This window comes from Neolamprologus multifasciatus, chromosome 5, assembly GCF_963576455.1.
Source record: "Neolamprologus multifasciatus chromosome 5, fNeoMul1.2, whole genome shotgun sequence".
NCBI lineage: Eukaryota > Metazoa > Chordata > Actinopteri > Cichliformes > Cichlidae > Neolamprologus > Neolamprologus multifasciatus.
In genome coordinates, this window is record NC_140443.1 from 17,345,327 (window position 1) to 17,373,159 (window position 27,833).

Sequence of the window (27,833 nt, forward strand, 5' to 3'; positions counted from 1 at the left end):
GTACAAGTAGGAAAAAAAAAGAGCTCATTTTAAAGACCAATAAATAACATTTCATTTAAAAAAAAAAAAAAAAAGAAAAAAAAAAAAAAAGGATGCAGGGCCACTATGTTTCAAGACTCCAGTGCAATGTGATAACATGGGAGCAAACAAAAAGAAATTTCTCTCCAAAGATACAAAAAAGCACAAGCTCTACAACACGATGTTGACCAGGCTGGTAAGACAGTGCTGCAAACAAGTAGCAGGACAGAGACCTAAGCCTCCACTTCTGCCTCTTTCGAATCCCCATTTTCCTCTGTCTTCTGCTTTTTTGTCTCCACCTTTTCCTAATGGAAAAAAGAAGAAGAGTCACATTAGCAAAGGCCAAAACCAAGACTAAAACTTGCATACTTAAGGCCCGAAGACAACCCACCTCCTCCTCCTCAGCTGCACGCTTCACAGGCTGTGCATCAGTCTCCTCAGCAGGGGGCGCCTCCTCTGCATTCCCTATAAGGACAGTTTGTCACTTCAGAAATTACAGCCCTCACTTCCAGCGCATTTTCTTTTTTAAACATATCAAGATTCACTTGTATTAAAAAGGGAAAATTTTGAGGTCAGTATCACACAAGAGAAACAATTATAGGGCAAATCAGTAAAATCTGAATACAGTACACATATAGGTGCAATTCCAATCTTTCAGAAAACACTAGTAGCACTTAAAATTAACTTACCTTCCCCATTCTTGTGCTCCTCCTCTGTGGTTTCTTCCACTTTGTCGCTGTGTTCAGCACCGTTCTGGATGAAGCAGAGGAAACATCAGTCTGGTAAGGGTATGCAATGACTGGCCTTCAATTATGTAAACAAATTATTTGCAGAATAACAAGGCATCCCGAGCATATTTTAAATAATGCTCCCACAGACTTGCATGTACAGGCTCCTTTGGGGATTCTTTAAAAGGCAATGTGTAGTGAGCTGTTATTACACTCCCAGAGGATTAGATACCAAGCTCTGGGAAACCTCAGAGTAGAGAAAAACCAATGGAGACGTCCAGAGGGTTGCTAGCGAACATCTGCCATTTCACAACCCAAACAAAGCACAGTGTGGAGAGCAGCTGAACAGGAGGGGGAGGCGGGTGCAGCGACACCTGCATGATGAGGGGCGCTAAGACAAAAGGCCATGAGGCTGCTTCTCTCGGCTCCAACTTACTGTGCCATTGGCAGGTGCGTCCCCGTTATCGGTCTTTTCTTCCACTTCTGCCTCTTTCTTCTCTTTCAGCTCCTACAAAATAAAAGTCCCTTTGATCAATGTTCAGTTAAGAAAAAGAGTTAAGTGCCAAATGTTACTCCCACGTCCGAGTTTGATTACGAGCTGGGATTGAGAAAAAAACACGATGAAAACTGTATTAATTTTGTGTTCTTTTATTAAAACTAAGCGGGAATGCTGGTCGTTTTCACCCCCATGCCGCGCAGTTACACAGCAGTGTAAACCGTGCTGTGGCTTCCCGCCCACAGCGGCAGCTCCGCTCCACCAGCTGTACCGTTTGTGCCGCTTTGTCTGCTTAACAAGACATTTTTAAGCCAAACCACATCACACACATTTCAGTTTCCAGTCACAGCAATTAGTCGTCGATGCTGAAAACTGCTAAATGAATCGCCTCCACGAAGTATGGCTTTCGGCATGTGATATTTAAGACAAGTTACTGGTTTAACTTACATGAACTAACGTTAATTACAAGCTTTGTTACTGCCGTCAAATAACTCACTTGTTCAGCCGTAGTTAGCTAAAGAAACATAAACACTGTAACAACTTGTACAAGTTTTCTAAATCTTTCAACACGACGGTTCAGCCGAGAAGAAAAAACAGAAAGGGGAAAAAAGGTGAATGAAACGCACCTTGGCTGTAACCTCTGCAGTGGCGGTTGTGTCAACAGCTGTGTCGGCCATGGTTAATTTTGTGTATTAATTTAGCTAATTATATTTCCGATCTAAGGAATAATTATTTCTCGTCTCTTCGCCTCCGTGTGAACAGTCCAAAGACGCTGAGAGAGAAACGACGTCTGCCTGTCTCCGCTTTTCTCTCGAGCTCGTTGAAAATCCACTCTCGTTGGATACAGCGGCTCCATCCCACACCTGATTGGACAATATCGACCACCGGGATGTTTGATTGGATGAGTATCTTTTCAATCTTGAAAACGAATCCCACCTCTGGTCTATCTCACCGTTGATTGGTCAATTTTTTTAAAGCGCTGCACTACACCACAATTCTCCCCCCCCCCACTGCCCTTCACTTTGCGTTTGGTTTTTTCACTTAAATATGAACAATGAATACTGTGAAAGTTATAATAATCAATAAAGATGTATTATTTATTAATATTGTTTCAAGTTGATGGATTGTAAAAGTTTATTCATACACAGAAAGACCCCAGGGCAATATCTTTTGTCTCAGCGCTCTTTCTCCGCAGAGATGTGGTGTCAAATTACATGCAAAAAGGAATAATGTGACAGACTTGAAAGCAGACGGCCACTCCTCCTTTCTATATTTAACATTTTTAGCGAAATGTGCTCACGCCTGAGTGTTCTTACACATTCATTTTTTCCTTTACAAGACCCGATCAAAGTCACTTCTGTTTCAATAACTTCAACACACATCTTAATTAATTAAGACCACAACTATAATCTAAACAGCAACACTATGCCCCGCAACCCTAGAGCCTAACATACATCTTAAAATGAAAGTTTAATTGTTTCCACAGATGCTGTGCATTTGGACTGTATCTATTTATAATTGAATGTCTCGTCAAACTATTGAATGAATAGTGACATTTTTATTTGTTTTGTTTTTTTTATTTGTTTTTCTTACTGAAAACAGTGAAGGTGATCAATTAGTACTTTAAAAAATGTACAAACTGCTATCTGCCTCAGTATGTATTTATTGCAAAGCTAGGAGGGGAGATCAGTTAAGCATTGTATGTGGTATGTGATTTGTGAGCTTATAAAAGATAGTAATAGGGTGTGGTGTGCCTACAGTTGTGTGAAAGCCTTTATAGCTGTCACATGAAGTTGTAACCTTTATTACACTGTCAAAAAATAAAAATACAGACTTCCTTTTTAGTGGGAAAATATAGAGCGAGCATGAGCTCATATTTAAAATAAAATTGGCAAAAACTGAGTTTGTACAACTGTAGCAAGCTTGAAAGTCAAGCTTGGTAATGACCACCTTTATTCTTCAACAGGGGCTGAGCTGTCTTGGGCAAGCTTTCTTCTAATTTCTTTAAGTAGTCTTCAGGAGTAGTTCTTCAGACTTCTGGCAGAACATTCAAAGCTCTTCGTTGGATGCTGGCTGCCTTTTATTAAGTTTTCTGTCAACATGATCCCACACTGCTTCAACAACGTTGAGGTCCATGCTCTGGGGAGGCTAATTCATGACTGATAGTGTTCCATTGTGTGTTTTATATCCAGGTATGCGTTTACTGCATTGGCAGCATGCTTGGGAATATTGTTATGCTGAAAACGGAAGCCATTTCCAATCAGAGGTTTTCCACTGCCTGAAATGCAGCCCCAAACCAAATTTGGATGCATCACTCCATGAGACGTGTTGTGACTGATTTTCAGTCCAGTTATTGTGTAATTTGACATACCTCATCTTTTTGTCACATTGAAAGAATGAAGCAATTTTTTAATGAGGCTTTAGCGAACAGTAGATGGATCAACTGAAGCTCCAGAGGTATCTCTCAGGTCCCACGTCAGATCTTTGCTGGTCTTTTTTGACGTTCAGATGCTGTTTGTCACCTCCAGATAACTTTTTAGGCCTGCTGCTTCTTCGTCTTCTGTCCTCAACTTGTTCAGTTTCTCCAGTATGTTTTGGCACAGACATGCATACCATGCCAAGATATGTCAAGCCTTCCACTAACAGCTCTTTGGGGATCAGCTGGGTGCGAAAATACTATTATATGTCTGTCAAACTGTGTTTTGTGACAGCTTGCTAGTAACAAAGTGCCTAACATTCAATTTATAATGGGTTCTTTGCTAAGTTGTCTGTCATGTCTACACATCCCTTTAGTTAGAAGTCATTTTTTTTTATGTTGAAATAATTCATAGGTCAGTGTTAACAGACAAAAAACATTCCTTTGAAAATGGTGACGGTAGAAGGACTGGACTGAAAATAAGTGGAAAAGCAGCCAATGTCCAAAGAAAAACTTCAGAAAGACATATGTGGAGGGATTTTGGTGTCATTATTGCCATAGTACTGTCTGCAGTTTGATATGAGGTGCTATATTTTAATTTCTAATTATATTTCCTCTTGACTAAGAGAAAAAAAAATTGGTACTGCCGCGTGATGTCTCCAACCAAACTATACGCGCTCTACTTCAGAATATTTCTGAGATGAACTTACTTTGCCATCACTGCAGTTGCTCATCGAGCAGTTAAACCAAAGGAAGTGGTAGCAAACCACGTTGTGGGCCTCGAAGTCTGTAATTTAAGCCTACATCTGGTCACTGCTTCACTGTCAGTTGAATACAAAGGAAAATATTTTTATCTCAGGTAAAATCTCCACATTTGTGCCATTACACTCGCAGCTAAAAATCCTCCTCTTTGGGGCTGTTTAACCTTCACCGGCCTTCACCACCTCGCACAGAATTCATTTTTAAATTATGTTTAATGTGGTGTCATTTCCACTCGTTTGCGCCGTTTCACAAGCCATATTTGCATGTATTTCACATAATGTATAATTTTCATTTGAATTTCAAACATTTCTAGAAAGTCTTACTAATGTTTGTGTCTTGTGCTTGTCTCAACACACCCCAGCAGAATTTCTCAAGACAACTATATGTTCACCCTCTAATTTTAAGACCTCTAAAATCTAATCCCATGCTGCCTCGGTTATCGTCTCTGTGCATGCCAACATTCAAGCCACTGATTCTAAAGAAGCCTCCAGGCTTTATGTTGTCATTCACCTCACATTCGGCTGAAACACAATTATGAAGAGTGTAATTACGCTGCGAAAGATCAAAGGGTTGTGCTTCGGTCTACAGGCTTGCTACTTAAAAATGCATTTTCCGTCTCATGTAAGTTAGATTTTTTTTTAAATTATGTTAAGTTTATTGTTCTATAACATTACCTGGTAACTGTACAGGTCTTGCCAATTTAATGTGTGAAAGATGCACGTTTAGATGGTATAAATATTAAACAAGGTATCGGATGATTGTATTGATAGAGCATTAGTTTTTACAACGAGGTTGAAAATTCATGCACAAAGCTGCAAAAAAAAAAAAAAAAAAAAGGCATTCATCACACCAGTGTCCTTGGATTTGGGAAATGAATGACCACGGAGAAGAGAATCCAGCGCACTGAAGCAGGAATCCACAATGTAATGAGCTCAGTGTGTGCAAAAGCTAGTGTGAATCCATGGCAGGAACAGTGGAGCAGACTGAAAAGCAGCAGAAGGCATTACTCACTCTGTTTCTGCAACTGGAAAATGGGAGCAATCAGAGAGAGGGGAGGTGTTTGTGAGATCATTTCCTGTCTTTTTTTTTCTCATTTGCCTACCTCGACATGTTTCCACGTGCCAACAATATGCTAGAGAGAGAAAAAAAATCTATCTATGGGTAGCTTGTGCTGCTTTCTGCAGGTAAAAGAAAAGACCAGCCTGGAGCTCAAAGAGGACAGTCAAGCATAAAACTAAAACAGAGATGCAGTGATTTTCATAAACCTCTTATTTGCCATGAACGGTGTTTACCATACTTTCCACAGGCGCAGGAAAACTTTTTATGGCACTGAAAATTATTGAGACCACAGAAAGTAATACTGCATAAGAGCTTCTTTGTGTTCACTGTGACTCATGTTTGAAAATAAATTAAATATTTTGTACCCGTTCAGCCTTGCCTGGGGAAACATTTGTTTGAGTGCTAAGATGTTACCTGCTGGGGTTGGAGGTTGTAAGATAAAAGATGGGAAGTCGCCCAGGTTAGTTCAGCCCGGTAATTTCGTGTGGACAAAGGACAGACCTGACTTGTGGAATGTCAGCACTTTAGAGAAGAACAAAGTGGGGTTCATCATGGAGCAGAGCTCAGGATCAGGCGGGGGGAAGGGTCCTGATAATTGGAGAAATTGGTGGGGGCAAACTGAGCTCTTTTGTTTTGTGTCCAGCATGGGCTGGCTGCCGATTATATAGAATATAGAGACAACACAAAGTTGACTTCTCACTGGGAGTCAAGTGCCCAGTCATGGAACAAGTGTGAGAAAATGTGGTCTTTAATTAACAGCATATATACTGACATTTGACAAAAATAACAACCTGTACACTTGTAGTTTTGCCAAAAGATTTCTGGAAACCATCTCTCATCAGTGGTGCATAGGCCACTGACAACACTCCTCCAGCACACTCATCTCTGATCTTTTCCTAAAATCCACACAGGGGCGTCTGCTCTGGATTTTGGTCTTAGCACCTTACACCATATATTCTCTTGTGCATTCCAGGTTAAAGCCCGCCTAGTGATGTTATTGATAGGCTTCCTCAAGGTGTGGCGAAACCAGCTCCACATTCTTCTCAGGATATGTGTGGCTGTTTGTTCCTGCTTTGTTCTCATCCAGTTTGTCATTGGTAATCCTCGCTGGTCACTGGATAAGACGGTACAAGCTGTAGTTGTCTTGGATGTCAGAAAGCGGGTCAGCTTTGTAACTTCCAACGCTGCAACATGTCATACTCATTTACAGGAAAAATCCTTCCACGCCCAAATCTATTTGTTTTGATTTTGCGATCAGTGTTCCTGAAACAGTTGTGCTTTTCCAGTATAATATGTTCTCTTTACCCGTTCACCTGTGAGCATGGGCGTCCCTAAGAGAAGCTAATGTTCCCTGTAGTATAGGTCTCTGAGTTATTGAAGCACCAGCCAGCACACCGTGATTAGAGATGGACCAAGTGGTGGAAAAACTCATACTGTGTTTTGTAATAATAACTGCAGGCATCCTTCTTAAGTAGCTACTGTCTAAGCCACAGCCGAGGACTGTAACCTGTATGATAACATCTGTCAAGTAGTCTTACCCAAAGATACTTGACATACAGGTTAGAGGAGCCAGGAATTAAACCACCGCCCCACTACAATAATGTTTTTTTTTTATTGTGGCAATACCTTAACATCCAGTGCAGTGTGTATTAATAAATGTCTAAAAAACAGGGCTTACGATCAGTTTGCTCAAAGTACTGAATAATTATATGAAAGCTTGGGCACAGAAAAGCCAGAGCTTCAGCTGGATATTCTCAGGGTTCTTGCAGTTCTCTTTATTTATTTATTTATTTTTGCATTAGTCTGTGGAGACTTCAAACATTTGGAAAAAGGCAGATGTAGAGTTTTTTTTCTCTCTTTTGGTCTGTGTGCTTTCATGTGAAGCAGTGTTTGTCATTAATTCAACATAACTCAGATAATGAATGTCTCCATCCCTTTGTGTGATGATTATGATGCAATGATGTTCTGCTATTAAAGAAAAAACCCACTACATGTTACAAACACTGTTGCTATTGAAATAATATCTAATGAAAAACTGTGCAGTAAATGAAATAAGAATTTGATTCTCCCAAACTGAGGCACACATTTTTATTGTTCAGTAAAAGGTGTCTTATCCCATTCAGGTGAGGGGAAAACAGCTACCACAGAGAGGATTAAATGGTTTAGAGCCTCATTATTAATGAATGAGATTAGGAAATACTGCAGTCAGACATTTGGGCAAAATAAGCCCTCAAAGAGGTGGTAACTACTGTTAAAAGAGTGTGCTGTAAACAGAACCATGATTGTTTCTTTAAACCTAATCAGCTAGTTTTGTTGTTGCATGGCCTGAAAGTAAAACCAGAGAACTACATCTCCCAGCTAGCACGGCTGGTGAACGTGCTTTAGAAAACTGATGGGCAAAAAGAGATCACCTGGGGTACGCTAATGGTTATGGTGTGCATCTGACGCCTAAAAGCACTCAAAAAAATCAATTGTGAACAAATGTACGACTAATATGATGTGCAGATGTACTGTAATAATGGTACAGAGGCAAGGACACTGTGCTCTGTTTATCAGGAACTCTTCATGTAAGTCATCTGTCTGCAAACATGTCTCTGTTTGCTGTGTAATCCTCCACAGTTTCCTGTTGCTTTCTTTTCCAAATAATTATCAGAAACTGAACATAGGAGCCATTTTTGAGAAATTATTATTCCAGTGAAGAAGCAGCAGGACATGCTGGCATTTTTCTGTCAGTGCAGTACTAAACAAAAAGAATGAAAGAATGCAAACATCTGTTTACATCTGTTATGAGATCGCACACATAAAACAGGAAACCGTGCTGCAGGTAAAGTTAAAACAACTGAGAGCACTGGTATACTATGAAGATCTACAAAAATGCATATTGGGCTTCCTAAACCTAACATCTAACAGTGGAAGGTGGAGGACATACTTTCCTCCACCCTCACCACTTGAGTTTAACTCATACTCGTCTACCTTATTTATTTCACCTCTGTAGCTCCACCCATGTAACTGTCGCCAGAGAAAAGTGGAAATTTCCAGTAATTCCTGCTGCTTTGCAAGTAATGCTCCTCCTCCTTCTAGTTTCCCGCCTTTCACTCTACCTGCTCTTTACTGCTTCACGCTGGCCTCGAGACCTCATGGCTCTGTTGCTCAACCTTGTGGTGCCTGGCAGTTTAAATTTATTTTTTCTTTGCACACTAAACAATTTGGCGATTTCTTGCACAGATTTTGTTTTATACTTCTGGTGTAACCTGCATCCAATACAATGCTTTACATTATCATTATAGATGCCTCATGTTTCTCTAAAGATGTCAAAGATTAGAATGGTTAATCTCCTTTTTATTCTGAGGGATTAGCAGATTAGCAGTTGAAAAATCCCTTTTCAAAGGTGCTGTTTGCACTTATCTTTCTGTGAGAGCTTGCCTCACAGTTTCTTGGTTTACTCTTCTGAAAACAAAGTATCTTATTGTCTCTATATTACTGGTAAAAACCGTCTGTAACTATTACATTGGCTCTTGAGTGATGAACACGGGGTAGTTTGGGATCACAGAGCAGATGGTAGATTTGCATTTCTATTTCTTTGGCTGATCTGATATTGTGGTGTCTGGTTTGTCTCAGAGATCCTACAAAAACAAGCACGACTAAAACTGACACGTCATTTAGGATTCATCAAATGTGAGGAGCACTATGGTGATTACATAGAGGACCTCGGTGTAGTGCAGTTACGGCAAACGAGATCATAACGGCTCACGTGTTCGCAGACTGGGATGTCCATGCTATCTCTAAGCTACATGTGTGGTTTTATGACTTCCTCTTTATTAAAGAACACAATATAACAGTTTACATGATGATGTGTGCTAGAAAATCAGCTTGGACGAACTGCAAATAAAGCCACGAGACAGCTGGAGGGAAGAAGTTTTGAGTATGTGGATGGCAAGAGGCACACTGACCTTAGACCCATTGTGAAGCACCAACAAAGAGCCATCTGCACGGCAACCAAAGCTGAGATGAGGGACTTGCACACAGGGGGACAGGAAGGGGAGGGGGGGGGGGGCTGGAGAGTAATAAAAGGCAAAACAAATCAGTGATAACGAGAAAAAAAATTAGACTTGATCAGTTGAATGATGTGTAAAACATCAAAACAGAAAGAGGTCTGCACACATGGGGAACAAGAAACACAGATCTCTCCACTGCTGGTAAAGTGGAAGACGAGAGCTGCAGGCCTAATCACTCAAGAGCACATTTCCTGCCTTCTGCATGATGAGATGAAGCCAACTGAAACTGTCAAAGGCTAATATTTAACCCGAAGCTCATTCATTTTCATCAGAAAACACGCAGGGTTTATCTGCACACATATCCGAACTGCAACAATATCCCAGCCTGGCGGGTTAAAATCTCGGATGTTGAGCAGCTCTTTATTGTGCGGCAATAGGTGTGCTTTGCAAAATGGTGATAACAAAGACAAAATGGTGTCAGGGACATCTGTAAAAAAAAAGAAAAAAAAGAAATCACAAATGTTTCACAGGTAAGGTATGAGAATCAGGATTGCTTAGCAACAGCAGTACAAAAAAAAAAAAAGACTCGCTCATGTGTGGTAAGCAGAGAACCGACCGTGCTGCCACCTAGCGGTGGCCTGACGGCACTTGCAGGAGGGACACCGGCACTTGAAAGCTCAGTCCTCAGAGGCATACATGCGCAGTAAGAAGAAGCTGCAGCTATCGTGCAACGTGTGAACCACGCGAATGAAGAAGGGCTTTATTTTAAAAGGTGATCTTCGTTTCCTCGACGCTTTGAAATATAGGCTCAAGTGATTTGATTGGCTAGAAAATGCACCGGCTCTCATGGTGGCTGGTTGCTTAGCAACGTCACTGGTGGGGAGGGTGAGTGAGAGGGGTGCTTCGATGGGGGAGGGAGCATTGTGGGTGCAGACAGACTGACTGACTGGGGAAATACCTGGCAAAGTTCCCAAATAAACAAATAAGAGCGAAAAGGCGAAGGAGGTGGAGGGCAGAGCGCAGACAGAGTACAGGGGTATTTTCTGGTCCAGATAACAGTCCCGTAATAGTCGGCGGGAACAAGGCATTGTACTTCCACTGCCCCCAGAGCAAGAGTGAGGTCAGCGAGACAGAAAAGATTTTTTTAAGAAAAGTTAGTCTTTTGTGATATGAAAGTTGACCAGAATTAAAATCCTGGTTTCTTTAAACAGTGTTTTTTGTTTTATTATGAAGAGGAACTGAGAGGAACACAATTACTGCGATAAGAGGACATCGGCTGCTGTAGACGAGGAACAGATAAAGATGGGGCCCTGGGCACATACTGAAGACCGAGAAGCACGTAGCTGCCAGATGCAACTTTGGATAAATAGCACATGTATCTGCATGTTCTCGTTTGCATGACTGTGGGTGTTGTAGGTGTTTCTAGGAACAGATCTTTGAATCCAACTGAAGTTGAGTTGAATTGAATAAAATAGCCTCAACCAAAGAGTGCAAAAAAAAAGGGGAAATGGAGTAAAAGAAAAGGAGAGATGAAGAAAAATGTAAAGACCTATAAAATGGCAGTTGAGCTAAAGGAGAAGAAAAGGTGGAAAATGTGCTTATAAAGAGAGGAGGAGTAAAAAAAGAAAAAAAAGGAGGGCTGCTGCTGGTAGGTTGAGATCTGAAGAAGGAGGTGGGCTTTGGAAATGGCTGATGCAGGGCGGTCTCTACAGGCAATGAGGAGTCTTTGTCAGGAGCAGGAAATGAGGTTTCTGTTGTGATTAAAAGGAAGGTTTCTATGGCAATGCAGAGAGCCGTGTGCACAGAGAATTTCTTGGCAGCGGAGGGGGCTAAGTGAGAGTCGAATGTCAAAGAAAGCAGCCTTCCTCCATCTCATCTACCACCACCCCTCTGCTTTGCCACAGCACCACTTTTTATCTCTCATAATCTGTTTTCATAGACACAGTTAAGACTGCACCAGGGGGATTATCTTGAGCAAACCGAGTCACTGGTTGATCAGTCATTTATGTTCACGGAGTAGCAGTTTCACTTCACCAAATCGCTACTGTCAAATTAAATAAGGAAAGAAAGGTTTAGCTGAGAGGCTAATTAAAGCAAACAAAGAAAACAAACCCCACAAAACTGAAGATGATTAGCATAATGACCTGATTGTGTCTTTTCTTGTTTGTACAGACAGGTACACTTTTCTTCACTTACCCCCCTTTGCCTTGTTCAGCCCACGAAGTAAAAAAAAAAAAAAAGCACAGTGGCATCAGTGTGACCTTTAAAATCTAAATATAGTAAAAATCTTTGTTTATTGTTTCACTGAGTTCAAATATATTTCTTTAAATAAATCCCACATCCTGATTTTCTATGTTCTTCGCTGGAGGAAGTTGCTTTCTGCAGTACGTGCCATATTTGCCCCGAACACAGATTTGATGCAGGATGTTTGGATAAGGAGACATTTCAAACTGGGGATCAAAGAGATTTTTTTAAATGCTGTTGATATTACCGACTCACGTGAAAATAATATGTTAATGTACTTGGTCTCCCTTCACTTCCAAACAGACCGAGTGGAAAAAGGGACTGATGTTAAATGGTTGATATGTGCGACAACAGAAAAAAAGCTAAAGGAGAAGTCAGAGCTCAGAGTTTATTTGATGCTCTTCTGACTAATGATATCTATCTAATTTGCGCCCCCCCCCCCTTCCCCTGGTTAGCAAAAACATCCAGTTAGCTGCATATTCTTCTCAATGATCATCATTTGTAAAAAAAACCCCAAAATAATATCTGAAAATAAACATTGTTATTCTGTTCAAAAGAATGTATTCAAAATCCCAAAGTACATAGAGCCTTAAAAGGTCCTAAAAAATCACCTTTTTTATTCTCAGCATGTCAATTAGAATTACAAAAGGTTCTGCTGCCCCCAACCTTTTTGTCTGAGCATGGCAGCAAGTATCATGTAATAAAGCGCTGCCAGGGAGGGAGGGCTGTGCTGGAACTGGATTGTATAGTCAGAGCCAGATGGCAAGTAACACATCAAAAGGACAGCTGGTTACTAGAGACTTTATAGCTCCTAAGCTAATTAGTCCCGACTAAGCAAATCAGAGCTACGTACAATACAGCAGACCATGCCAATGATTCATCATAAAAGATGGCAAACATATAACATAATTAGGCTTTAAAATGTTACATGTGGTAGCTGGTTCCATCAGCTATCACGGCCTTTGCTGATCTGTATTACAGTAAATGACAATGATCCTTTTTTTAAAATGTGCATCTTTACTGGACTGGTGGGGTCAGTGTTTCAGATTACTGCCTCTTCCGGTGGGTGTGATCTGACTCTGAACTGCAGACTGATCTTTGATGGTCTTGTTGCTGCCTGTTGTGCAGAACTCTTTCTCCAGAACCTGGAAATCAAAAAATCCCCCCCCCCCCCCCAAAAAACCCCAGATGAGCTTCAAAAACTGACCAGTGCATATATCCCAAATTATCATGTTGGGGTACATCTGGGACTTATTACTGCACTCACTCCCTTCATTATCCTTTGGCGAAGTTCCCCTTGTGAGAGTGGCCGTTCTTCTTCATCAGTAACAGGAGACTTTTCTGCATCATATGCCACACTAATGGATCTAAGTTAGATGCACACATTCATCAACCCAATGCGTTGCATTTATTTATTTGCAAATACACAGTTCTGACTCAAGGACTACAGCAAAAGTAAAAGGAAAGATTTACAAGACAGCAGAGAGATCTGCTTTGATGTATGGTTTGGAGATGGTTGCACTGATAAAAAGATAGGAGGCGGAAGAGCCGAAGATGTCAAGGTCTTCAATGGGAGTGACCAGGATGGACATGAAGAAATGAATAAGGGACAGCTCAGGGTGAGCGGTTTGGAGACAGAGTTAAAGAGGCATGGCTTAGATCAGGGGTCTCAAACTCCAGTCCTCGAGTTCCGGTGTCCTGAAACTTTTCCATGTGTTCCTGTTGCAACACACCTGAATAAAATTACTAGGTCATTAGCAAGATCATAGAATTTGACTGCACGCTAAAGTGGCAATCCCTAACCCTACTCAAGTAAATTTAAGTAAATGTAAATGTTTGGAAAATATACTTCTAAAAGTACTTTTATTGCACCATGTTCATTCATTCATGAGCTGCTGTAACATGAATCAAATGGCTGAATTGCCACCTCAGTGTTCAGTCAAGTGCTATAGTCTTGCTAATGACCTACTAATTATATTCAGGTGTGTTGCAACAGGGTAACATGGAAAAGTTTCAGGACACCAGCCAGTTTGAGACCCCTGGCTTAGATGATTTGAGCATGTGCAGAGGAGGGATAGTGAATATACTGGAAAAAGGGTACTGAACATGGATCTGCCAGGGAGGAGGAAGACCACAGAGAGGATTTGTGGATGTTGAGGTGGGTTGGTGTGACCAAGGAGGATGCTAGGGATAGAGTGAGAAGGAAGCAGATGATCTGCTTCTCCTAAATGGAGAAAGAGAGAAGGAGGAGGAGGAGGAAGTAGAAATACACAGTTTTCAAAATGAACAGATAAACAGCTGACCTGTTGACTGCAGGTTGGATGCTGATATTCTGCTGAAGTAGTTTTGGATTCTGACCCAAAGGAAAGCTCGCCGGGTCTTCTAGATCCTGTAAGAGTTTTAAATGCAGAATCTTTGTATCACAGGAAAGAAAACAATATATACATATGTTAAAAGGCCAGCCTGATTACTTTAGTACTGAGGAAAGCCTGCACAGTGAGCAGTTCGTTGGTCTTCTGCTCCACTAAGCTGAGGTAGGACATTATGTTGTTCTCAGTGATCCCACTGGAGGAGCCCAGCATATCTTCTATCGCTGAGCGGTCGCACTCTACTTTAGTGAAGATGTTGTTTACACCTGTGATAAGGAAGAGAAACCATGAACTGTTTAATTCGTTTTTTAAATAAATATCCAGGTGACAGCAGTAGCATGTTTTAGCTTTTTGTTTTTTGAAAAAAAAATTAAATACATGTATTACTACGTTATTCATTCGAACAGTCTTCATAATAGTCACTGAATTATGTGATTGCTTGTAGAGCTTTGATAATTTGCATGATTATTGGGACCTTCACTGCAAAAAAAGCCTTAAAGATGTATGGAGTTATGAGAAATTACTAGTTGTAATGATAACAAAATATGCAAAATAAATCAAACCCGTTTTAGTCTTGTCCAGGATCTCGCTTATGATACTGGCTCGGTTCTCGTTGGCCTTTCTTTGAGATAAAACTCCCTCTAGTTGCTTATCAATATCTTGCAACAAAGATCGGTGCTGTCGTTCCTGCTGTAAACCTTTAACCCGAAACTGCTCCATGTCCTGTTTGATCTGCCGAGAGGCAAATTCCAGCACAAACAGACATATATACAGTGCACGTTAAAAACATAAATGAACAAACCTCCCCACCCAGCACACCCTGACACTTCCTAAACTTCATCATTAGCTTTGATCTAATTTCCTAATATTTCTTCTTCTTCCAGAGTTTTTTGTTGTTGTTGTTGTTTTTGGCTTATTAGTAAATTGTATAACAAAAGTGTGTGCATACTGCATAACTGCACTGGGAAACAATATGTAATTTTTGTGATTTAAAGGGGGAAAAACACACTTACCTTGCTAATTTCTTCCTTCAGTGCCTCAGCCTCATTGGTTTGCTCATTAACAAAATTGAAAAGTGCAAAGTTCCGGTCTTCAACTGAAGAGCAAAAGAGCAACACAGCAGTGAGACACAGAGTCCAATTATCCCTGTTTTCCAAGTGGGATCTTACATATATTGAATTTTACTGTATGTAGACAACGTAAGCTAAAGTAAAAACAAAAAACACAGAGCTAAAAAGCTGGTTTGTTAACTTACCCTGAATGTACCTGGTGACCAGCTGGTCCAGGTTCTCCTCCCCTGTAGCAATCCGAATCCTTTCAAACGCCTCCTCTAGAGCATCCAGTGACTCTTCTCCAGAGTCCATCTTGGACTGCTTTTTCGGCTCCAAAGCTATGAAACACAAAGCCCATCCCCCACCTTGTCAGTCTGGACCAAACGTGTTCCTCATTTATTTAACAAAAATTAATCAACAGTGACAATCTGTACTTAACAGTGTTACACCATAAATGTCCCCAAGAAATTTGCACACAGTTTTCTTTTCCTTTTGAACAGTTAAGTCACTAACCAGAAATGCAACAGCGATCCTTTTGAGATCTATATTAAAGCAGCCAGGGACACACTGGCAAGACTGACTGTTCCTTCCCTTTTTTACTGGTTTCTAAGCCAACAGCAAACATGTTTTACTGAATTTTCTGCTTTGTTGCTGCATCTATATTAACATTTAACAATTTGTTAATAGTTTTGCTGCAGGAAAATTTTAATTGGCATCCTTCCCAGTGTTTGTGGGACCAAAAGAAACACTGAAAAGGATTTGCCAATTTAATATTGCCATAGAAATGGAGAAGACCACATAAACATACACCATTTGGACAAAAGCAATAGGCCACACTGATTCATCTTTGAATTTAGGTGTTCTATATAAAATATACCTGGGGAAATTACTGTATAAAAGTCATTAATCCTCAGTAATGCTCAGGAAGCTTCAACCCTTCTCTTAACATCAGCACAAAAACTGTGCACCGGGAGTTTCATGGCATGTGTTTCCATTGCTAAGCAGCTCCTATAGATGTAATGTGTAGGTGTCCCAGTACTTAAGCCTGTATAGTGTACTTTATCATTTGAAACATTCTTAATATTCATATCATATATTCTGTCCATCTACACCAAGCGGTGCAAGTCCAAAGCTAGGAAGATTATGATGGACCCCTCCCATCCCAACAATGGACTCTTCTCACTGTTGAGGTCTGGGAAGCGCTCCCTTAAGGCCAAAACAGAGAGAATGAGAAGGAGCTTCTTCCCCCAGGCTATTCGGGCCCTGAACCAGGTGTAGGACTGGACTCTCCCACACACATCACTATAAGACTGGACTCTCACACACATAACATCACCACACGCACCACCACACATTTCCTGTAATCCTATAATTCCTATAATTTATAATCTTGATAATCTCTTTCTGCTATTTGCACATTTTTTACTGTAAATTCCTAAGTTAATTTGTAAATTTTGTAGTAAATTGTAAATACTGTAAAACTTTTTTTTTTCTGTCATTTAATGGTCAGGCATTGTACAGCTACAAGCATTTCACCCCCATGTCATACTGTGTATGGTTGTGTGTGTGTGACAAATAAAATTTGAATTTGAATTTGAATTTGAATTTAAGTACCATCTGTAATGTTGCTAGAGCACAGATTCCAACTTAATAGTAAAAAAAAAAGGCAGCGTAAATGTATATCTCAGTTGGCTTCTCATGGTTTTTTTTTTTGGTGTGTTTATGGTTCAAGCCAATTCCTGTGTTGTTTTGTAATTTCTGATCACTTCTGGTTACATTCCTGTGAGTTTATTTCCCCTCTACCCTTCTGTTTCCCAGATTACTTCAGTACAAACTACCATAAAGCTTTCTTGTATCCTTTGTGAGAATGACGTTGTGTTTCGCTTACATTTTAGCTACATGTAGACTGGGTTACATACAGCACTGTACTGTACATTACTAATCTTTGTCTGAAAACTTGTTAAGCATAAGTTTAAAGTGGTCTAGTTCTATTATTATCATCAACTCTGTCACAACATACATAACATGTATTATTGATAGTTCTTTAACTTACAATAATAAGAGCCTTGAGGTAACTGCTTTTGTGGTTTGGCAATATATAAATAAAACTGAATTTCATTGAATAACTTGATTAATATCATTAATATAAACAGACATAGCAGCTACAACACACTGGTTGCCTCTTACATTGTCCAGGTCCCATTTCATGCTCGTCGTCCTGCCTGCCTGCATCACTGCACTTGACGATCATGAATGTTTTCAGGGTGGACTCATGCGCAATAACCCTCTCCAGCTCCTTCAACTCAGTGCTGTACTGGTCACGGTCCTTCAGTGCCTTCTCTTTTATCAATGTCGCCTTGGAGTGAGCCTCCACCCTAAGGTGCAGATAACAATTAGTGTTTGAACTGAATAACATGAGGACATTTTTTTGCCCTTCATAGAAACTGAATCTCACCTTGTGTCATAAGCAGCAGAGGACTGGTTGATTACTTCTCCAATTTTCTTGCGTACTTCCTGCAGTTCCTATAACACAAATGTTCATGTGGAGACATGTTTTCAGTTTGCACCTGCTATTTAAGTGTAAAGAAACCAGAGTAAATAAATGCCAAATAACAAAAATATTTGCCTCCAGATCATATTAAATGTTATGTGACCTCTGACCTTGCTTAGCCTGTTGTGTAGTTGCTGAAAACGAACACGCTCAATATAAAGAGTATGCAGCTCCTCTCTCACTTGGCTGTTTTTGGTCAACTGCTCATTTAAGCGAGTCAAGGCCTTGATAAAGAACACATGCAAACATTAATAAAATTTTGTTTAACACACACCATGATATTTAACATTTAGTTCATTTTCCTGGGTATTTGGCTGTAACGTGCTTCGTGACTCACTCTGTTCAGTTTGTATTCCATAGTGCGTATGGACTTTTGGATTCGCTGTTCTGGGGAACTTTGAGCGTTACTATTACTAATGGCTCCATTTCTCAACTCTGCTAGCTTCAACTCCATGCTGGAGATCTAAAAACAGCACATAAAAATCATGGTAAGCATGAAACAATACGAGGAAGTGTCAAATAATATGAAAGCTCATAATTAACCTCCTTCTGCAGCTCTTGCTGGCATTTTTTGCCTTTCTGCAACTCCTCTTCCAGCATTTCTCTCTGCTCAAGCAGGACCTGAATAGTCTGGATGTCCTTGTTTTCCTGCTGTTGACGGGCCAAGCTGTTACAGGCACCGAGGTTTCGTTGCAGTTCCTCCTGCTCCTTCTGCAGCACCTCTATCTCCTGCCTTTATCCACATAACACAAGAGACTGAAGAGAAAAAAAATACACAGACTCCTATCTATGTTGTATAGGTGTAGCTTTTACTCACTGTTGTTTGCGGATCTGTTTCCGGGTCTGCATGTTGTAGGCCTGCAGATCTCCTTCCATGATCCTGAACTGTCTCTGCAATTTGGCGATCTCTTCTACTTAAGAACGATATCATGTGCACATGATGTTACAGCTGTTTCATTCATCGATATAAGAACAGTTAATAATACCAACACAGAAAACCTTACCTGCTCCATCAACATCAACCTCACTGTAATCTGAGCGTGCGCTTGCGGCTGATCTTCCTCGAGGCATGGCTGCAATAAACTTTAGAACATCCCTGACTAATTATTTGAGGAAAAAGCATTACATTTATTATTATATTACATCTTCTCCCCATGCTGTTTAGTTTCATATTCTGCTTTTAAACTGCTTTTTAAACTCAAATAAGTCAAAACTTTAAGCAGCTTTAGCCTAAATCTTAGAGACATATCAGTCATTTTTTCCCTAATTATTTATTTACTGTTTTTTTTATATCATGTGGTTTGTGCACTTTGAATGACACAGTTACAGTTTACAATAAACAATAAATATATCTTCATAACTCTTGCTGTAGTTTTCTGTAACCGCAGGCTAAGTTAACAGGTTACCAAAAACACCTGCGTGTTTCATGCCAGCTGTTGTGTAATATATATAATCTGTTGAGTTTAGATATTGTTAGCTTGCCCCCGAATGCTACGCGAGAAGAGTGTTATGTTATTAATGACAAATACCATCTTATCTTACCTGTTGTAACGATGAGGGCCACCGAGCCCTTCACCACCTTCCGTAACAGAGGCCTGAGTTGTTAGCAACCGTTACTAGGTGTTTTGGGACAAACAGTCCCTGGGCTTAGTCTTTCAGACAACAGGCTCTCGCCAATGAGTTGTATATAACGAGTTTTTCATTTATTAAAAATGTAAAAAAATTAAACACATGATTAAACAATTCTTTCATTCTTATTCAACAGTGGTTGTGGGTTTTATGAAATCTACAAATTTAGAGAAATGTATTCATATATTTTGTTTTTCCATCTTGTGTAGAAAAGAAACACTCTTGAAAGCATCTGTGATTAAATTATTTAAACAATATATAATTGTGGATTTTCTTCACACACAAAAAAAGTATATACGTTTTTAAAATTATTAACATACTTTGTATTTGTGTATTATGGTGCTTACTCTGTCCCCCAGCCAAGAACTTCCCTATAACAACTATTGCCCTGATCACCAAGTACACAGAAAAACTCCTAGAATTTGCATTTTGCATAGATTTACCCCTCTGGTTTCCGTAATATATTTTTAATATACAATACTTAAGTTTTATGATCTTGTACTGCATTTTCAGTTCTATTCTTGACCCCAACATAAGTATTATTTAAAAGTTGAATATTGTAGTTCACACTCTAGTCATTAATCTGACAGCTTGCAGGTTCTGGTACAAGCAAGAAAAACAGAATACAAAAAAGCAAGGTTATAACTCCATGTTTACCAGTTTAAAAAATTAAACTCATAAAAACAATAATAAGATTTCAATAATGTCGCGTGTATTGAGGCATAACCTTATAACATAAAACACAAGTCATACCTTAAATTAACAAAACATTACACAGAATACTTTTTAATTGTATTTTTATTCACTTAATGCTGTGACTCTCAAAATGATAAGTGAAACAACAATCCTGAAAGATAATTCTTTTTTAAAAAATTCACGTTTTAAATCAAGAACTAATATATTTTTGTAACAAGTAGTAACATATTGCATGCTACTACTACTGTATCTATGCACACTGTACTCTTGTGTTATATGATGTATTTGTTACATTGAGAAAAAATGCTAATATGCTTATACTTATCCCAATCTAATCTAGTGCATTTTATAGTCTATTGAACTACGGTATATATTACACAGTTGTTCCTATTCTTGTAGGAAGTAAAAAAAAAATGTACGTTTTTCAGAATGAATGATTCTTTGATTTGCTTATTAACCAGTTTAATTGTTTATTGTCTTTCCTGTGCTTTTGGCTGTGGCTCCTCTTCTGTTTGAGTTGGTGGGACGCCCTCTAAGAAGGTACAGAAGTACTTTGGTGTGTTTAAGTCAGGTTTCTTTAACAAGAAGTAGCATTTTGGAAAGTAGTAGGCTGCCAGCAGTCCAAAGTTGCTTGCCAGGCTGAAATAAACATGGACAATTGACCGAATCTTGTTATTATCTCTGTTGTTTTCTGTGTAGATTGGAATAAAGATCACCCAAATGACACAGTAGATCAGGGTGGAAAAGGTGATGTCCCTGGCTAGATTATACTGATGAAGAGGCTTCACTGCCATGAAGGTGCATATGAATGATCCAAGTGCCATTGCATAATTGAAACCTTGCATTAAGGCAAATACAATCAAAGGTGAAACAGGACACGAGAGGAAGAATTCTACAAAGTCTATTGTCATATTTGCCACATATCTAGACAATGAACGTCCTTCTTGAACAAACCAGCCACAGAGACCAGCCTGCACAACGCAGCAGATCAGCACAAACAGCCAGCTCACAGGGCCTCTTAACAAATGCAGGTGAGAGGCAGCCATCTCTGGGAACTCTGTCACATAGAGTATCTGTTCGAAAAGAAAGGTTGGTTTCTAAGCATGCGTAAGATCTTATGGAAAGGCCTAAAATAATGTAATAAAGTTAGACATATTTAACCAACAAATGACATTCTTATAGATCAATAGTTCATTCATGTCAGCTGTTTGTTTCAAAGTTGAATACTGCTGCAATTAAGGTACAAAATTTAAAGAACAATAGAAACTGTCTACATACGATGTCTCTAATTGGATGTGCCATAAGCAATAATTTTTTAAAACGAACTTAAAAAAGGCGGAGAGAGAAGAATTAAAGCACTGCATGCTTTCTATCTGTGTTTTCTTTAACTGATTCTGCAGTTTCTGCACACTGCCATTGTGAGGCAGTGTTTCACCATTCTTAACTCACCTGTAGTGAGATGGACAGGATAATGGAGAGGGTGACAGTCTGGAAAATGGAAGTGAAGGGCAGCTGAAGACGACACACCACATCCCCTGGCTCCCCCAGGAAAAACAGTAGACTAAGATTGGCTCCCATCAGGCCGAGCACAGCCACAAAACTCAAGGGTCCCCCTGAGGCCGTTACCAGGGGGGTTCCTCGGTGCATCAGGAACACGATACCCACTGACCCCTGACATACCAAAAGCACGGTACCAACCAGCATCATTATCACAGTATCCTGGCTGTCCCAGGTGAAAAACTTAAAGATGGGGTCAGTGCAGTTCGTGCTGCGATGTTGGGACCACTGGCGGTAAGGACAGTTAGTACACTGGGTGTCGTCTATGACCGAGAAAGCACAAAAAATTTGGTTCCATTAAAAACGAAAAATCAACCAACCAAACAAACAACATACACACACCTTTAGGGATCCTATCACACATCAGTGACATGTTATGGATTATGCTGATTGGCAGATAAAGACAAGAAAATGATACAACTTTCTCATTTGTGTTTTACAGGTTTACTAGTATTACAGGTCATTGATTTAGCTAAATACTGCAAAGAAGATGCATTAATTGCCTGAATACAGTGAGTCTTGAAAGTCTCCTTTCAGCACAAAAAAGGTTCAAATATAATGCCTGTACATCTACTAAATACTTTTTTAACTCTGTGATCATCACAGATTAAAACTAGTTACCGCATTTTAATTGTGAATTTTTACAGATGTGACAGGTAGATTTGTATTGACAGTGAAAGGCTCTTTATGTTTACCTGTTTTTATTCTATTTTAAATGAATCTGTTGACATTTATATGCTTAGATATGAGCAAGAATCTTGAATTTTGAAATGAAAATGAATTTAATCCATTCTGGAATAAGGCTGTCACATAGCAACATATTAAAGAAGCGTACCGTTGTGGATTCTTACTAGATGCACTGAATATCTTGACAAGGAAGCAAATAAGCAACATCAGATATCTGAGACTACCACATTACCCTCATTTGCCTGGTAGGTGCCTGCCAAACAGTCAATACAGTCGAAACAGCAGGAGTAGAAGCCTTTGACTCTGTAGACCTGGCCTTTGCCACACATTGCTGAACAGGTGGAGTCAGGAACCTGCAAAGTTTGTGGTAAAAAAAAATCCAAGATCTCAAACTGGATCGTGACCTGGATATTAAAGTTTTTACATAAGTTGTACATATTTTTCTGAGTTACAAAGGTTACCTGATTAGTGTCCCACTGAAAGAGGGACTTATTGAAGAACAGCTTTTGTTCAGTAAATTCTCCCACATTTCTAAAGTCCACTTGAGATGAGTTTGTCCAGATCCACTGAATCACACCATATCCTATGTTCGGGTCACCATATTGGTCAAACTCTATACGTGTGCCATTTATGTTAACAGAAGTGTTCCTTAAAGCCTCAGACAGCTGTAAAAAATGTAATTTAACTCATTTTGTTATTGTTGATAAGCTTGATTTTAAATACAATGGTCTATAAATTAGAAAAAATAAATCACCTTCCAGGGATAAATTTTGCGTCCAGATCCCCACTTACAGGCAGTTGAATTGCATTCTAGCAGGTTATGCAGTGCCTGTGCTACACTGTAAACAGCAGCATACACACTGAAACTTAATGTCTGCACGTCTGGTGCTTCCACTATGCTAATGTTGTCTGGTGACAAATTCCAACATTGTGGGCAGCGATCATTTGGATTCTCAGGATTTATAGTTGGAGTGGATGTCTTTGCCCGCTCTTCACTGACTTTCTTGAAGAGCTCCATTGCATAATCGGTGAACAGGCCGAGGGTGTCTGTTTTGTCAACAAATCCAATGATTGTGCCAACTGTTTCAATGTCAGGCAGAGAAGTCACTCGAGCATCATTGGCCCAGCTTGTGCTGGCAATCCATACAGCTGTTAAATTACTCCTGATAACCTGGAAAAAATTAAACGATTGACTGGTACTGAACAAACTCCATGCACTAATAGAAATTAATACAGTTCTTAGCTGCTTTAAATCTCTGATTCACCAACCTCTTTAAAAAAGATTTCACTTTGCTCTGAAAGAGAAAACACCACTACCACTCCAACATTGGTCATTTGGATATTGTTTATGATGGTTTTGATTGTTGGTTTGGGGTCAGTGTACATTGGAATCAGGCCCTGATAGGCCACACAGACAGATGTGTTTTCTACCAATTTGGTGAACATCTGCACACCTCGTCGCCCATATGCCTCATCACTGCCCACAATTGCCACCCAGTTCCAGCCAAATTCCTCTATTAGCTGTATCATGACATCCACTTGCCATTTATCACTGGCCACAGTACGAAAGAATGACGGGTAGAGAAGTTTATTACTGAATTTGTCACTGGTGGCCCCATAGCTAATCTGGTGTGAAAATTAAAAACAGAAAATCAGAGATAACTCTAATCACTATTGACACGTAAGACCTAATATATCATTTTCAAGGTAAAAACAAAACAAAAAATCAATTATCTAAAGATCGGGCAATAAAAGAACAAGTTAATTTTTCTGTGATATAACCTAGCACAAATCCTTAGATCTACCTGTAAGAGTTACTTTTACATTTGAAATATTCATTGTCAAATCTTTGCATTAATAGAAACTATGCTGCAAATCTTAAGATGTATGTGTATTCAAACCTGTGGCATCAAAAAGAATCCCAGGAGTTTTCCAATGAGTGACACCATTTCTGAGGTATAAGGACCAATCACTGCAACTGTACTGGTCTCATAGTCGGTGTAATTACACTGCACAGGTAGTTCTTGGTTGGATTTTTCATTGAGGAAAGACAGAGTAGGGTTTATAATAATTAAAGATTTTGTGCAAGTGTCATAGATTTCATAACCTAACTTGATGCCTGGGAGGAGAGTCTGGTTTCCATTGATTTCATCCACTGTGTATTTCATTGCTATAGCAAGTCCCAGTCCAAAGTTATTTACACTGTTTACCCACAAGCAGAAAACAGTAAATATTGTGGTAAGTCAGGGTTAGCATACACAATTATCTAGAGCAGCGGTCCCCAACCCCCGGGCCTCGGACCGGTACCGGTCCGTGAGTTGTTTGGTACCGGGCCGCGAGAGTTGAGGCTCAGGTGTGAAATGTATAGTTTTCAGGGTTTTTATCGGTTTTCAGCGTTATTTTGTTATCGTTTTTATTGTTTACTCGGTTTTCCTTGGTCTTTTTACGTGTGTTATGAATAAATTTTCTTTTTTTCGGTACCGGTACTAGTTTTATTTTGTTGTATTTATCCGCGACACCTTAAAGGCCGGTCCATGAAAATATTGTCGGACATAAACCAATCCATGGCGCAAAAAAGGTTGGGGACCGCTGATCTAGAGTCTCATATTATTATTATTATTAAGGGTTGTTCACAACCATCCTTACCGTTCACATCTTATCTGGTTGGGCTCTGTTATGTCACTGAGGCTGCTGGTGACATCGTTAATGGGAAAGAGCCCTCCGAGCATAATGTCCCCAGACAAACTGAAGAGGTTGGTAGAAATGTTGCTGACCCATTCAGGCAAACTCTCACTGCAGCTCAGTGTAAAGAAACAGCACAAAACCAGCAGAGTGAAACGTGAAGCCATGACACTGATAAGCAAGCGAATGAAGCCACAGCAATGACAGCAGTGTATTTTTATGTCAGTGCATCATGTAGGTGGTTTTATGCAAATTCACCTGTGTTCTCCCACTTCTGGCCATCACACCGACATATTTAAAACCTCGATGGTCTTCTGAGAAAAAAGATTCACTTTGCACTTTTGTGTGTTTGTGTGTATGTCTGCAGTGTTCATCTTTCCGGAGTATTTTCATAGAATTTGTTTGTGGTTTGAAATTTGTTTTTCTTTGGAATAACTATCTATCATGAGTATCATGATTCCTGGTTTGGATCTTTGAGTTTTGAGTTGCTTTGGACTTTTAGGGCTCCCATGAAGAGATTTCTATTCTCTCTGCTGTTCTAGTGCTTTTTAATTTAATTCTTTTTTTTTTTTTTAGATTTCATAATCATTCTGGTATTCTAGAGTTCTTGTGGTATTTGAGTTTGGGTAGTATTTATTAAATTTAGGATTCTTATTTGAATTTCTGTAATATTCTAAAAGTGAGACTTATTTCTTGTGCTATTGCTGAACTCTGTTTTTATGTCAAGCTTTTCTGTTACGCTTTTTTACTGTTGTATTGTGTGAGTTCTGGTTTTTATGGATCTCTTGATGCATGCTCAATCATCCAGGTAAGTAAATCTCCAAAAGTTTGATTCTGTTCATCTGGATGTAGCGTTTTCAGTGGGAGAAATGTTTCGTCACTCATCCAAGTGACTTCTTCAGTCTCAGCTTACTGTAGGTTTCCCCAATCTTATACATTTGCATAATGACTGAAACCAGCCCACTGTTCCTTCGGTGGGCTGGTCAGTTCCTTCATCATAATTATGCAAATACTCATGTGTATTTCCCACAGTGTTTGACTGCCTCTTCTTTCCTCTTTCAATGTTTATGTCTTCCTTATCTCCGTCTTCGTTTTCATGTAAGACTTCTTACAGTCATATTTCCTGTTTTACTTTAATGGTAGGTAGTTGGTAGGTGGTTGCTTTTATGTTGAGTTTACCTTCCTTTCAGTTTCCTCTTTGTCTGCACCTGTGGTTCATTCTCCCAGCTATCCTTTATCCTTAATTGGCCTTGTTTGTGTACATACTGCAGTCATCCTTGTGTCCAGTGCCATGTTGTCTGTTATGCTCCCCTTTCATTTGAAAAGGTCTGGGAAATTTGGTTAAGTATTCTGCCTGCAGTGTTCAGAATTTTGGTTTTCCCCTCTTCAATCCACATACAAACAATGACATTATGCCTCCTTGCTAAGACGCTATTAAACCTAAACCTTGTATCTTGAGTGTTTTTGATTAACTTTTCAGTTTTTTCAACCCCTGAAAACGTGACTATCCAGAGTTGGGTCCAGTAAGCCCATTGTTTTGAAATATCATGTCATATATTTCCCTCACTGTTGGCTTGGGATGTTTATTTGCATGCTATGTTGCTCATCCACAAAGCAAATTAAATATTTCCTCCCAAGATATTTGCATAAACCTTCAGCAGACTTACAAAGTAAGCTCCTTTTAAATGTCAATTTAAACACATTTTAAATCAGCTTTGAAGTTTTTTTTTTTCTTTTTTTGCCTTCTTTTACTATTACAGGAAATCTTTGGTAACAGGGGTTTGAAAAAACACAAGCCATTGTTTTTTATCATAAGGTATCTCATAAAAAATTTATAACTACTTACAAGTATGAAATTAAAAGGTGTAAATCAGAAAAGCAATATTCGGTAATTAAACGCATTGAACACCACAGACATAATTTTAGTTGTTAAGCTGATATCTATTACTACATCATTCAAGAATTCAAATTACACTATGGGCCTACAGAAAGATGGGCATTGCGTGACTACCAAAACTAGCAATTAGGACATGGAATGTTACCTCTCTTGTGGGGAAGGAGGCTGAGTTAGTGCTTAAGGTTGAGAGTTAACAGCTAGATATAGTTGGGCTCACCTCAAAGCACAGCTTGGGCACTGGAATCAGAGTGTTTGTTCCCAGCACCTTTGGATCAGGGAACGTGCCCTGTCTGTCATCTGCGCTTATGCACTGAACAACGTTCAGAGTACCCAGCCTTCTTGGAGTCCATAGACTCCAAGAAGGCTTGGTGGTTGAGGCTGCTCTGGGAACATCTTCCACTCACACCTCTGGCAGAGCTTCAAGAGCATTCCAAGGGAGACTGGGAACACTGAGTCCGAATGGTACCTGTCCTGGTGGTAACCCCCAAACCAAATGGTGGACACCAGGGGAGAAGAGAGCCATCAGGGTGAAGAAGGAGTCCTATCAGGCTTGGTTAGCCTGTGGTACTCCTTGGTGGTAGGGCCCCTTGGGTGGATGCGGTTCGCCCTGAGTTCCTTAAGGAGGCTTTCTTGGTTGACACGCCTCTACAATGTTGTGTAGAGATCAGGGGCAGTACCTCTGGATTGGCAAAATGTAGTATAATACACAAATATATGTTTCTAATAAATATATTGAGAATATTAATATAGATAATGACAATTATCTATATTAATAGCAGCACGGTGGCATGGTGGTTAGCACTGTTGCCGCACAGCAAGAAGGTCCTGAGTTCAATTCCAACATCAGGCCGGGGTCTTTCTGTGTGGAGTTTGCATGTTCTCCCCGTGTTTGCGTGGGTTCTCTCCGGATACTCTGGCTTCCTCCCACCGTCCAAAGACATGCAGCTTGTGGGGATAGGTTAATTGGATAATCCAAATTGTCACTAGGTGTGAAT

General features: G+C 39.7%; 3 protein-coding genes and 1 long non-coding RNA gene across 5 annotated transcripts; 1 reads left to right on the forward strand and 3 right to left on the reverse strand.

Moving 5' to 3' along the window:
- Positions 1-59: 59 nt before the first annotated feature.
- On the reverse strand, positions 60-2,068 carry LOC146518360 (uncharacterized). The gene is made up of 5 exons (XM_085160071.1): positions 1,869-2,068; positions 1,183-1,254; positions 708-771; positions 410-483; positions 60-323 (listed from the first exon to the last, which is right to left on the reverse strand). Exons 1-5 carry the CDS (start codon positions 1,917-1,919, stop codon positions 252-254), a joined length of 333 nt encoding a protein of 110 aa, XP_085016197.1. The 5' UTR covers positions 1,920-2,068; the 3' UTR covers positions 60-251.
- An 8,190-nt stretch (positions 2,069-10,258) lies between these two features.
- On the forward strand, positions 10,259-10,975 carry LOC146518361 (uncharacterized). The gene is made up of 2 exons (XR_014874159.1): positions 10,259-10,594; positions 10,686-10,975. It is a non-coding gene; the product is annotated as an uncharacterized LOC146518361 (long non-coding RNA).
- Positions 10,976-12,362: 1,387 nt separating this feature from the next.
- odad1 (outer dynein arm docking complex subunit 1) lies at positions 12,363-19,325 on the reverse strand. Of its 2 annotated transcripts, none has more exons than XM_085160070.1 (15): positions 19,233-19,325; positions 18,695-18,773; positions 18,508-18,601; positions 18,234-18,423; positions 18,028-18,153; positions 17,801-17,914; positions 17,595-17,662; positions 17,327-17,514; positions 15,343-15,477; positions 15,101-15,183; positions 14,651-14,819; positions 14,190-14,353; positions 14,022-14,107; positions 12,986-13,085; positions 12,363-12,863 (listed from the first exon to the last, which is right to left on the reverse strand). In XM_085160070.1, exons 2-15 carry the CDS (start codon positions 18,759-18,761, stop codon positions 12,753-12,755), a joined length of 1,695 nt encoding a protein of 564 aa, XP_085016196.1. In that variant the 5' UTR covers positions 18,762-18,773; positions 19,233-19,325; the 3' UTR covers positions 12,363-12,752. The 2 variants fall into 2 exon arrangements, with proteins under 2 accessions (XP_085016196.1, XP_085016195.1); XM_085160069.1 differs by having other exon boundaries at positions 18,508-18,604.
- Positions 19,326-20,041: 716 nt separating this feature from the next.
- LOC146518363 (taste receptor type 1 member 3-like) lies at positions 20,042-27,174 on the reverse strand. The gene is made up of 8 exons (XM_085160072.1): positions 24,906-27,174; positions 24,161-24,461; positions 23,529-23,885; positions 23,014-23,430; positions 22,721-22,924; positions 22,492-22,612; positions 21,465-21,835; positions 20,042-21,088 (listed from the first exon to the last, which is right to left on the reverse strand). Exons 1-8 carry the CDS (start codon positions 25,106-25,108, stop codon positions 20,486-20,488), a joined length of 2,577 nt encoding a protein of 858 aa, XP_085016198.1. The 5' UTR covers positions 25,109-27,174; the 3' UTR covers positions 20,042-20,485.
- Between the last annotated feature and the right edge of the window lie 659 nt (positions 27,175-27,833).